We start from the raw sequence: 13,925 nt of genomic DNA, 5'->3' as shown, positions 1-13,925 counted from the left end.
TACTGATGAAGATATGTTTCCTTGAGACGCTGAATCGATTAAAAAAAGATGTCACTTCTACAACTGTTTTTATTCTATTTGATCAATGTTTAAACCGGAAGTACTAGGACATTTCTACCACTTCCGGTTCTATTATAGTAATATGGCTGCAGTTAATATCAGTTCTTGAGACGTCGAATCTATCCTACAGTTTTTGTTTTATGGCTATCAACGTTGAAACAGGAAGTGATTGATTTCTAGCTAGCACTTCCAGGTTCAGTAGAAGGCTAATGAAGGACATAGAACCTATTCTTGGGACAGAAAACTTATTCCAAACAGTCGCTTCTTGATATCTCTTACAGTTTTCGCTCCATGTAAATTAATATTGAAACCCTAAGTAGTACTACTTTTGGTTTCAGTAAAGAGTTGATAGTATATTTCCTTGAGAGGCTGAATCGATTTCGAAGAAACACTGGTCGCTAACTATAACTCTTTCTGTTCTATGGCAGTAAACGTTGGAAACAAAAACACTTGATTTGTATCACTTCTGGTTTCAATATACAGAATTTCGGAATTTCTGGTTCAATTAACGGAGGAGATGGGACCTATTTTTGGAACGCTGAGTCGATTCCAAAAAACTCCTCTTGACATAACTCTTCTTGATGAATTATATGCATCAATATTGCAACTGGAATTACTAGGAAATTTCTACCACTACCTTGAAGATAATATCTTTCTTTGAGACGCTAAATCAATTCTAAGGAACCTTGTCGCTATCTACTATCGGTTTCGTTGTTCGGTGTTCAACGTTGAAACCAGAAGTACTTTTAAGTTTCTATCATTTTCGATTTTACTAGGGTAATACGGGTCCAAAAAATGTTTGTAGCTATCTATTACCATCCTTTTGTTATATGGCGATCAACGTTGAAAACAGAAGTACTTGTACTAGTAAAATTTTCTTGAAGCATTGAATCGACTCTAAAAAGCACTTGCTGTTATCTACAACGTGACCCAACAAAAAATTCTCACATGGCTAATAAAATAAAAAATAAAAATATTGCTGATAGAAACTTGTTTATTCAAAAATATAAAATGTTTGTAAAATAGTTTGTAATTAATTTGTTCCGTTGTGTATTGAAATGACACCATAATTGATAATGCAATTATTATCAATGATATTCAATAAAATTCGTGTTATTTAGTTCAAAATATTTTGTCGTCGCGAATTCTGTCGAGAAATTTGAAGCTCAAAATATATATATACAGGTAACCCAAGAATGTTATGTCACCTTTTCACCCACCACCTTCGAATATCGATATGTCAGGTGAGACATACCTGGAAGATCAAAAATGGTCACCATCAGCATCGACGACCTTCTGCCAACGTTCTGGAAGGCCATGGGCTTCATCGCGGTAGAACTTGGTGGGCCATGAAGAGAAGAAGGTATCAAGTGCATATTGCACCTCTACTAGGGATTTGAACTGGCGTCTTCTAAGGTGATTGTCCAAGGAATGGAACATGTGATAATCGGAAGGTGCATTGTCCATGGAGTACGGCGGATGCAATAGTATTTCCCATCCAAGGCGTAGAATGGTGTCATCCTAGAAAGGTGGGCTTAGCGTTGTCCTTTAACAGGAGGACCCCTTTGCGATTCAGAAGTGCTGGATCCAGAGTTTTGAGTTTTTCTTGAACACCGCTCAACTACTGACAGTACACAGTTGCATTGATGCTCTCACCAGCTGATAGCAGTTCCCGATGCACGAGCATTCCAGCAAACACACAAGAGGATCTTCTTTTGGTGCAATGCTGGTTTCGGCTGTTTTGTTTCCGGTTCATGGGATGCTAATCAATGATGACGGCACCGGTGAGCTTCGTTGGATTCACTTCTCATCACACGTCAACACCCTGTCCAGAAATGGTTCCTTCCTCAGACTAGACAGCAAAGAAACATAAGTGTCTGCTCGCGTTGCCTTCTGGCCCTAAGTCAAATCATGTCATAGAGGATCCATCGACCCAATTTGTAGTGATTCACAAGTTGATGTAGATACTGCCGAATGGTTTCTCTACTCACATTGAATTGTAGTCCCAGTTCCTCACATGTCTGGCCACTTCAATTGCTATCTGAAAATATTCATTTTATACATGTGCTGGTCTTCCAGCATGTGGTGCGTCTTCGAGTGTTTCGTCACCGTCCTTAAACTTGTTACACCATCACTGCACTGTCTGCGTAGTCACGACACTCTCACCAAAAGCTTGGCATATCTTCCGCCCCGTTGCAGCGGCGTTTGACCTCAGTTTGAACTCGTCCAGCATACACGCCATTATGACACTCTGTGGAGGTCCCATGTTTACTCTGTCCTTATGCAAGTTCACGGTGTAACTGAACTGCCGTAACTAGGTAGTATGTTTGATATACCCACACCAACAACTGTTCTTCATCTTACCTCTATTCGCATTCAACTTACGGTGTGAGGGCCAATTGAACACAGACCTCCACAAAAAGCGAGAGAACTTTCTTGGTAACATTTATAAAACGATAATCATGCCTGTTAAGTTGTACGGTTGCGAAACATGGTCGTTTACTCTGTGCGAAGAACATAGACTGAAAGTATTTGAGAATAAGATTTTGAGTGGAATATTCACACCCGAAAGGAATGGGAATTGGAAAAAAGAAACCCGTTTTGTAATCTTATTGAAACTTTTGAGTTGTGAGCGTAGAGAGCAAGAAAATTTTTACGAAATGTATTTCTTTGCAAACCGAGAACAATTTTGATTTAATAAGGCGCCGGTACTTCTACGGGGCGCGCGTCGTTTACTCTTTTCAAACACTTTTTCTTTCTGCTTTCATATTAAGAAAGCTAAATTTTTATTCGGTCGATACTCATCCGTATACAAAAATAAATATCCATAATCCTTTTTTAAAAATATTTTTCTTGGTATTAATAGGAAATGCACGACTTTGTGACTGAAGGGAGGATCTTCAGGATGTTAAGTAAGAACAGTCCTGTCTTAATTAAGTTGGTACATTTCAAGATACAGTTTCGACCTTTTGCTTATGTAGCGATGGATCTTCATATTTACTCTGGTTATAAGATTGAAATGGTTTGTAATATGGTTTATGGAGTAATAGTTTCATTTCCCTAATATCTATCATTCTAATTTAATTTATAAATCCAGAGAAGTTCAATCCTTCCAGAATTTGATGAAGTTAATAATCTCTAGTCCTTATTCTTAGTAAAAGTATAAACCAAGACTATTTTTAAAATATCAAGCTAACTTAGACAGGTAATAGTTTTAAAAATTTAGAAAAATATATATCTGAACTGGACAATATTTTAAAAAAATCGATTTTAAGTAGGAATGTCAATTGGAAGAAACATCACGAAACTCATAATTTTGGAATTGTTTCCATCCCATGCATGTAAGTTTATCATCGACAACATCGTATTTGTGAGTTTTCTCAGGGATCTCCCCTTTATTTTCAATCTCTTTTCGTTTAACAAAGGTAATCAAAGGAAACATATGCCAGTTTGTATATATAAAGGTAACCAAGAAAGTTCTCTCGCTTTTTGTAGAGGTCTGTGTTCAATTGGCCCTCACACCGTGAGTTTAATGCGAAAGGCAAAGGTCAGTTGTTGGTATGAGTATATCAAACATATTACCTGGTTGTGACAGTTCAGTTACACTGTGAACTTGCGTAAGGACAGAGTAAACATGGGACCTCCACAGAGCGTCATAAGGGCGTGTATGATGTACGAGTTCAAACTGGGGTAAACTTCGCTGCAACGGAGCGGAAGATACGCCAGGACTTTGGTGAGAGTGTCGTGACTACGCGAACAGTGCAGCGGTGGTTAACAAGTTTAAGGGTGACGACGAAACACTCGAAGACGCACCACATGCCGGAAGACTAACACATGTATAAAATGAATATCTTCAGGCACCAATTGAGGCGAACAGTGATCAGACATGTGAGGAACTGGGACTAGAATTCATTGTGAGTGGAGAAACCATTCGGCAGTATCTACATCAACTTGGGAATCACTACAAGTTGGGTCGATTGATCCCACACAATTTGACTCAGGGCCAAAAGGCAACGCGAGCAGACACTTGTGTTTCTTTGCTGTCTCGTCTGAGGAAGAAGCCATTCCTGGACAGGGTGTTCACATGTGATGAGAAATGAGTCATGTACAAAGCTTCACAGCACCGTCATCATTGATTATCATACCATGAACCGGAAACAAAGCAGCCGAAACCAGCATTGCGCGGGAATAAGATCCTCCTGTGTGTTTGGTGGACTACTAACGCCATCATGCATCGGGAACTGCTACCAGGTGGTCAGAGCATCAATGCAACTGTGTACTATCAGTAGTTGAGTCGTGTTCAAGAAAAATTCAAAACTCTGAAGCCAGCACTTCTGAATCGCAAAAGGGGTCCTCCTGATACAGGACAACGCTAAGCCCCACATAACTAGGATGGCCCGGGACATCTTGGATGGGAAACACTTGCATTCGCCGTACTCCCTGGAGATTGCGCCTTCCGATTATCATATGTTCCATTCCTTAGACAATCACTTTAGAGAACACCAGTTCCAATCCCTAGTAGAGGTGCAAAATACACTTGATATTTCTTTGCTTCACGGCCCACTAAGTCTATCGCGATGAAATTCTTGGCCTCCCAGAACGTTGTCAGAAGGTCGTCGATGCCAATGGGTACTATTCTTGATCTTCCAGGCACGTCTTAGGTGACATTTCGATGTTAGAAGATAATGGGTGAAAAAACGACAGAACTTTTTTGGTTACCTTTATATATGCAGTGCTTTATGTGGGGATATGAGGGGTGTCCCGTAAACATTGATACAGATCCACTCCATATAATTCGAATCAGACATGTACACAGAAGTTTATTTCGGGAGGAGTCCAAAGCTTCTGAGGGTCCAAATTCAACATGAGGATAAATTATATTAAAATTTGTAAAATCACTCCTAAAATTAAACTAAAATTACAGAAAATGCGGGATTGGGGGGGGGGTCGGGTCCCCAGGATCTACCTCCTGCATACGTCCCTGATTCGGATGTTGGAAATTTCAGATTTAGATGCTAAGCATAGAATACTTAATGCACAAGAGCACTTGTTAATTCCTTATATTTTTATTAAAACCGTTTAGTAATCGGTTGTGCTCTTATATAATTTATATTGTTTACAAGTGCAACAGTTAAGTTAGGCTAAATTTGCTGTAAAGTTAAACTCATCGTGCCCCTAAACTTTATTTAAAAATCTCATCAAATCATCATTAATGAGAAATAGTTTTAGACAAACTGTAGAGTAATTTTTTTCACTTTGAAATCTTGAAAGCTAATTTGATGCAGATTTAAGAAATATCTATTATGACGGTTACGCCTCTTCGTCATGTAATTGACGATATGTATAGAATGTGCTTCGAATATTGTTTAATCACTTATTGTTCTGCAAAATGAAACTGATATTAAAACCTAGGAAATTACTATCTTTTATTATTGAGAGATCTTTTTATTAGATCTTACTTTAGTATACAAATAGAATCTGTACATTTAACAAGATTATATTAAGAGCTATATATTTTATCGATAATTGTATAAAAGTGCATCATGTTTTCTTCCTTTGCTATTTAATCTATACATAATACGGTGGAAGGTCATTTTCTCAGAAAGAAAAGACAACCTTTAATGATTACTGCAAAAATAAACGTGGGTTTCCCAGTGTTGAAGAATTTACGCTATGTACAACATTCCGAAAGCAACAAAAAAGTTTAACTTCCCATATTTGATTTTTACCAGGATCTTTTTAATACAACATGCTTTCGATGTGAAGGAAGAGAAGCATCTTTATAAAAATTTATTACATATTAACCAGTACATTAATAATACCGGTTACCAAAATGATTTCTGTACCTTTCGTATCCCAAGCTACTAGTGATTACAGCACTAATCCATAAATTGCTGCAAAAAATCGTGAAAATAATTATTATGTGAGGCTCACAAGATCCGGATTCTTCATGTGACACATGTCTGGCATCATGTATCTTCAAAACGTGATGAAAGGAAGTTCCACCACCGTTAGTGAAAGAAAACGCATAATCGCTCTTAATCTTTGTTTCAAAAATATGCACACGCAAGGAATGTTTACGATGTACGCTCTATAATTATTAGTTGCTTGTTCCAAAAATATAATTTGTTAAAAGACCTTATACAAGCATTGCCCATTTATAGATAAAGTCTGCTCATCCCTGGACAAGAGATTGAGAACTTAATTAACGAGAAGTTGTTTTGTACAGTCTGGAATTTTTATGCATATATCGTTGAATGCTAAATTGGACTCCTGTTATCTGCCTTATGTTCTTTAAAATTTGAAGCATAAAAAAGTAGCTAAAAATAATGGTTGTCATGTGTAACAACATTTCAAAATAAATATGGTATGTACATACATCAGTATGTTTGCTTGAGTACCATACCATGGCGTACCAGCTAAAGTGTTGAGATCTTTTATTGTAATTCCAGTTTTAGTAAAAAGAACTGTCTGCGTGACTCTACTTATCCTGTAGGCTTGAAATTAAAAAGATAATGTTAACATTCAAAATAATGAACAGCTAAGTTTTCTTGAACTTTGGCCTTCATTAGTATATTATCAAGACTGTATGATTAGAAAGGCACTTATCCGACTGACGTCTAGTGTCGAGCTAGCGTCTTGACTTATGAAAAGAGATACAATGCTATTGAATCATAAGGTTTTCCCAGTCTTTAACTACTTTTTCAGCAAATATTGGAATAGTAATTTAATGTAGATCTGGATATTTATTTTCCTTGTAGAGATAGTTACCTCAATCTATAAACACAACTTTAAAAAAATATATATAATTTTCTTCATTGGAAGTTTATCAAAGGTATTCCCAACTTAATTAGAAAAAGTAGGAAGTTCCGTTTATGACATTCATTCAAAAATATTTATTAGAAGTTCGAGTCTTGTTTATTGCAAAACTTTAGAATATGACTAAAGATTTATTTTATTGAATGTAGTTCATTGAATTACAAATCTTATTCAAAAGACTATAAAAAACTCTGTTGAGAAACGAAAACTATATTTTAAAAAAATATTTGCGCGGTTCTTAATTTTTTTTAAAAAATATTAAAACTTATTCGTTTCTTATAACGTGTTAGTACACTCTTATAATATGACTACATTGAACAAAGTGTAAATCATAGTTATAATTATCCTAGGTTTGTTACAAGTTCTGGTTGAAAAGTGTTGATTCAACATTAACTATTCAAAGAAATAACTATAAATGTTTCAACTGTAGAGATTACAGAGGATGTGATCTATAATACCAATGAAAAATGTGGAATATGTTCTAATTTGTAAACTTCTCCTATGTTACTAGAATTTAACTGATGATAAATTCGTATATTTACTTGCTTGCTAATATATATATTTTTACAGAATTATTTACATCCTTAACATCATATTTGTTCCTATTTTACAACACTCTTTCAAAATCATTTCTTCAGATAACGAAATATGTTCATTAAAATAAAATTGACGCTAGCATTTCAAACTATATAAATATCATAGCTATGGCTTCTTAATCATTATATAATTTAACATTTTCGAAATTATAATATGAACTTCTAAAGAATTCGGTGAGTTACATAAATTTCAAATTCAATTATAAGATTACTAATGCGTATAATTTGCTATTTTTGGGCTTAACAAGAATGAAAAGCACTTTCATAAACTTTAATACATATAATTGATTGATTTAGGCAGTATAGTACTATGCCATTTTATGTAATGATTTAACATATATAACGAGAATTAAGTTTTAGAACAATAATTTATATTAAATACATGTAGTATTATTTTGTAAATCCAAATTTTTCTCCATCAGCATTAGAGGTAGTGTTATGCACTGACTTATAGTCTTCTTTGAAATATAAATTGTATGCTCTTCTGAAACCCACTAAAACTGGCTAATACTGCCGCGCGCCACAAGGCCTTCAATTCACCATGAAACATCTGGATGTAATACCCTAAGTAGAACCATATTCAAGAAGGAGAAAGAAACATGGTAAAACAAAGAACTTTCAGGTGTGTTACAATAAAAAATATGAACGTTGCCCCCTCTGTTCCATATCTTCGCCTATAAACTTACTGATGTATATTACTATTCACTATACATTCTTATTTCATGAAGCGACATGTATTTTCCATGTATTGTGTTCTATATTCTCAGATCGGAAATTCAACGCATTGCTACCCTCCGACGGAGAAATTATATTATTAACGAATTAAGAAACAGGTCAAAGTTAAGATTACTTGATAAACAGCGATACAAGGAATTCCCAGGTACAGCTAAAAATTTAACAGTTTCAGTAATTATATACTTTTTTTTTACTATTAAATATATTTTGTGGTGAGACTTGATTCTATGTCAGAGTGCAAAAGATTGTTTACTTTTCTCATATGAGATCTCCCATTGGTCTAGTGATAGCGCACACCTTTGGCGCATTGGATTAGATCCCTGATAGTGAGAGAGTTTTGAAAAGAACGCATTATGTAGTTCAGATTCCACTTTAATCTATAGGTGCACGTCTCATATAGCGTCGGTATTAAAAAGGGATGCCAAATTCCAACCAAACCAAACTAAATTTCTCATTTTTGAAATGACATAAAATTAATTTACTGCCTCTTGATTATGTACATTTAAATTCTTCACAGTTAAAAATTTCTGGGTGGGACGACTTTGGAGAAGAGGGAAAACAAAAGAGTAGAATAGAATAGCATAATAAATTATAAAAAAAACATTTCTTTACTGAAATATTTACATCACTTACAACTTCAACTTATTTCCTATAATTTTCCTAATATTATTTTATTACGTTATATTTCAAAGACCATTGTTAGAACATATTATATGAAAGGTTGAGAGACAAATATACATCGACGATGAAATTGAAATGATGCTACTATGCGACTGTGTTCTAACGTATCATCACTACAAGCCTAATATTTTTAAGGTAATTTCCTGTTGGTGCACTAAGATATTAAAAGCTATAATATTTATTCTTCTGCATAGAGGTGAACTTAACATTCAACATATGTTTACCATTAAAAAAAATATATAGAAATAGTATACTAGGCTCCCAATCCTTTTAAGAATTTTAAAAATAGAAAAATATACATACACACAACTTATCACTAAATGTGAGATATTTACAGAGCCCAAACCTTTCGAAAAGTTTATACCTAAAACAGCAATGTAATATACAGTATCAGTATTTACTGTGTGTTTAATTCACTTTCAAAGAAATGTGGCAGCAGTTAAATGTTCTCTTACATATTAATGTTATGAAAAACGTTTCCATTTATACAAGTTGTTTACTTATTTTTTCTGTTCAAAGTATTAAGCACAAACACATTTTACTGTCCCCACAATACCTTTGAATTTGTACACGTTATTAGAGATCTGTTTTACAAACAATATCACAGCTGACTTAATGGCAGCCACAACTTTCAGCAACCATGTCTTCATACATTTTCAAGACAACATTGTCATTATCATCGAAGAACAATATACTGATTGAGAGGAGATTTGTGGGAACGCAACATGGTTTCTGTACTTCAGAATGCAGACCAAGTTCGTGGACTATACTTTGCACAGTTGCATGGTTTGTAGGCCTTTGGCTCTGGCTAAGAGGAAAGTTGCAGTGCCCTTTACAGTAATAGGCATTATAGCCTTTTGGAGATATGATCCAAGAAGCCCATCCAATTTGTTCAAAATTTACATACAGTTCGTGTCTTGCACATTCACTAGCATTATCTGTACTGTTTGCCGCTGTAACTTGATCACTTGACGCAGTAGCTGTTGTTTCGTTCGTAGTTGTCCCTTCTGAATTGGTCACTGTTTCACTGACTGATCTCTTCCGTCTTTCAGTTTCCTCTATTTCATTTGTTTGAGTTTCGTCGTCTGTAAAAGTATAATGCCTAGGATACCCTGAAAACAATGGAAAATATATGGAAGTTAGTTAAAAGTATAAATTTTATTTGAGTGCAACTCTGTAGCATCAGTGCTTTTTTTTCAGTAAGAATAATAATGAAAACATTGAGATGACTATATACTATATATATAATTTATTCATAGATCTATGCAGTCACTGGTTGAAAATAAGTAATTTTTCATAATGGTACTATAGAGTTCATAAGAATTATTTTCTTAGAGCAAGGAAGTTTTATGAAATCTTAGCATTAATAATGATACATACGAAGCTTGTTTTTTTAAATAAGTATTGTTTTGATTTTTTAAAATTGTATTTTTCGTAACAATTTTAATGTTATATGAAAGCCTGTAACTTAATCTACTTTTCTACATGGTTTCCACCAATAAACCATTTGGATCGGATTAAGCCACTTATCATATCGTACAACTAGCTTTTGAATACCAGCCTGATAGAAGTCTGCCGCCTGATTTGACAACCACTGCAACAGGGCTGTTTGATCTCATAATTGTCGTAGTGACGCTGATCACCCAGATGCTTCTTCAAATGCAGAAATAGGTGGTAGTCAATGGGCGCTAGATCGAGACTGTACGGAGGGTTATCAAGTTGTTTCCAGTCAAATGATGCGATGAGATTTTGAGTTTGAGTTGCCACGTGAGGACGCGCATTGTCATAAAGCAAAACGATTCCCTTACTCAGTATGCCACGCCTTATGTTTTGGATTGCAAGGTGCAGTTTTTGTAAGATCTCACAATACGTTGTAGAACTTATTGTGTCAAGTAATTTTCTAAAATACAGTACACGTGATTTTCCGGCCTGAGATTGTTTGCTTGAACTTCACTTTCTTGGCTGATGTTGAATGCTGCCATTCCATGGATTGTTGATTCGATTCCAGTGTAATGTAAGCCACCCATGTTTCGTAGCCTGCGACAATTTTGTGTAAGAAGTCTCACGTTCCTAACTGTACCACTCAAGGAAAGCCAATGCATTGGCTTGGTTTTCTGCACCTCAATCAGCATTTTCTGTACCCAGTGTAAACACAACTTTCTATAATTTAAGCGTTGAGTCACAATTTCATAAAACGACGAAATCGTAAAGCGTCTGTTCTCTTTCACATTTTCGTCAACTTCCTGCACCAAATCTTCAGTGATGACAGCAGATCATCCATTTCGTTCTTCATAATGAACGTAGTGCGACCATCTTTAAAAATTCCTACACATTTTCGCACCATTCCACGGCTCATAATGTTTTTTCCATACATTTCACTAATTGGCGATGAATTTCAGACGCTTTCATGCCTTTAGCGCTAAGAAAACGATCAGAGTGAACTATTCACAAACAAACGTAAACACGATCGAATGATTCCATAATGACTCTGTGGCTTGCTAACAAATGTAGATACACAGCGCGCATGCGCGGGATGCCGACCGCAGTGCGGCAGCGATCGAATTTCAAAACGTTACTTACTTAAAAAGTACGCCTCGCATTCTAATATATTTATTTCAGAAAGTAAATTTAAGTGTTAATGAAGAATGTTAGAATTTAAAAAGTAAGTCAAATCGTATTTCCAAACACAATTAATGGAACTAATGGTTGATTCCCAAACTTTTTGTATAGTGTAGAAATTTGTAACCTGTTCTTCCAGATATTTACTCTGTAAGAAAAATCTTGTAAGCAGCTGCTAGTTCATTTAACAGTATTTTCTAAATACTATTGACGTCATTTCATCCCGACTTTTTCAAATTTTAGTGAAGAATGTTAAAATTCTGGATAGTGAGGCAAATAGTGAGTAAAATATTATTAAATGAACGATTCAGGCCCATTAGTATCTTTTCCCGTTCCGCCTACGCTCAATCGACGAGGAATATTAAGTATCTGGGGTAATTTTCTTACAAAATGTCATTTAGACGATTCATTTTTGAAAGTAAATAACAGCTCTGGCATGTTTGACTATAATTCTAACCAATCACGTGCCACTAGCAGTTTCAGAAGTGCACCACTTCAAAAATGGCTCTTTTTAAAACAACTCTCGTTCATTAACTTCTCGAAATGTTAAGTTTACTTTTGAGATAAACTTTTTGTTAATGAAAACAGTCATTTTAAAATGATTAATTAAAAATCCACTTCTCAATGTAAACAAAAGCAAGGGTAAGTAAGGAAAGTAGCCTAATACGAACTAAATTGCATTGTGATGACCTAATGAGAATTTTTCTCTTTCGTTAAAAAGACTTGATACCAAGTTAACGTGTGTGGTCACGTCACATATAGTTCCGTATGGAATGTTAGGTTAAAAGTTGGAGTGAAATTAACCATTGTATAACAGTTAGTATCATAATTGAGCATCAAGAGTATATAGTATTATAGAGTCCAAACATGCAGATGCTATGCAAATGTAAGTGTGATCAATGAAATTTGACTATGATTTGGCACAAATTGAAAAATGCGCAATTATGAGCAAAATTTCATTAGTTCGTCACGGTCATTAGAATTTGTTATTCATAGTTGTCCACAACACATCTGTGCAATATTACGTAGAACATTTAAAATAAATGTGGAAAACGTGCCTTACCGTTATCACTAATGAAACTCATGCCATGCTTAAATATAAGGTAATTTCTAGGGAAGATATGATTAAATGATTTATATAATTTGTCCAATCTCTTGCCCCTGTTTGATTGCAACTATAAGTAAATTAAATGATTGGGAAGTCCAAAGGAAATATATGGTATGTTATTTCAAAATCGAATCGAATAAAGTAATTGGAAAACTGTTTAGGCATAACATTATATAGCCCTATATGGAGAACGATAGAAGTTGGGGCTGCATTTAGACCCCTATCCCTATATCTTGACAACTTTTCGTCCTAACCAATCAGCTTATTTCCTAAACCTAAAAAAGGGCACGTTAAGTTTCATTAAAATCGTAAAGTATACGCCATAAGTTATTGCAGGACAAGCTAACTGACAGTTACATGAGTGCATGTTCAATTGGATGGTAGAAGCTGACTCATGCTTGTTCAACAATTTTATTTATTCTAATATTGAGGAATAAAATATGGTATATACATTTATTTTACAGTTAAATATGAATATGTGATTTATATATGTTATAATCCATATGTAACAACTTGAGTATTCGCTTCGATCATTTATGGATAACTATGAGGATCCTGAACCAGAATCACATAACTTTCTGTTGAAGCACACTTATTTCCGCAATTACGGAGATAGGAAATTTTATGAGGATAGGTTATACTGATTTCTTAAAAATATAGATCAAAAATAATATAGTACATAATTCATTATCATTTAAAAACCGAACACATTTATGTGTAAAATAAAATCCTTTAAGCTAATTGTTCATCTGTATAAACAAACTATTGAAAAGTCCTGCAAACGCGTGTATAGTTCCAAAGTTCGGGGAGATTATTCGGACGAAGTGGATCACTATCATTCTAATGTCTCTGCTAAGGAGGCATATAAGGTTCAGTCGTTCTTCAAAGTAACTCAACCTTACAGTATAATCAAGTTCCCCAAAAGCACTGACTTCCCATAATTTCTGATATTCCCCCTGATTTATTTGTTTGTCAATCTCTTGCTATTAAAGAAAGAAAAATAAAAGAATTTTATATTTATCTAAATCAGAGTGCCCATCTTTTAAGTTCTCGAGAGAACCATAGATCTGCTAGAATTACAGCCAATCACATCAATTGTTACAGACGGATGTTGCTGTTTACGCTGAGAAATGACTTTTAAAGGATTTTTCCACGAAAAATCTCTCAGATACTAAATATTCCTTGTCGAGTGAGCGTAGGTGGAACAGGAAAACCCATAACTGGAACACGCATTTCGCCTACATCAAACGTAAGATGAGATAAAAAAAATAATGTAAATTGGTAACTAAATTAATAGGCGAAACGGG

At 34.8% G+C, this 13,925-nt stretch overlaps 1 protein-coding gene across 1 annotated transcript in view; it reads right to left on the bottom strand.

The window, feature by feature from the left end:
- Positions 1-6,283: 6,283 nt before the first annotated feature.
- The window catches only part of LOC145685878 (bone morphogenetic protein 2-like), a 28,959-nt gene continuing 21,317 nt past the window's right edge, over positions 6,284-13,925 (bottom strand). The window contains exon 5 of the mRNA XM_081758597.1: positions 6,284-10,003. Within this exon, the coding sequence (XP_081614723.1) occupies positions 9,504-10,003 (500 nt within the window). The 3' untranslated portion in view covers positions 6,284-9,503. The remainder of the gene's footprint in view (positions 10,004-13,925) is intronic.

This window comes from Thermobia domestica, chromosome 5 (assembly GCF_964235325.1).
Source record: "Thermobia domestica chromosome 5, izTheDome1.hap1.1, whole genome shotgun sequence".
Lineage (NCBI taxonomy): Eukaryota > Metazoa > Arthropoda > Insecta > Zygentoma > Lepismatidae > Thermobia > Thermobia domestica.
The sequence above is the reverse complement of the archived record's forward strand: the minus strand, read 5'-3'. Positions and strand labels throughout refer to the sequence as shown.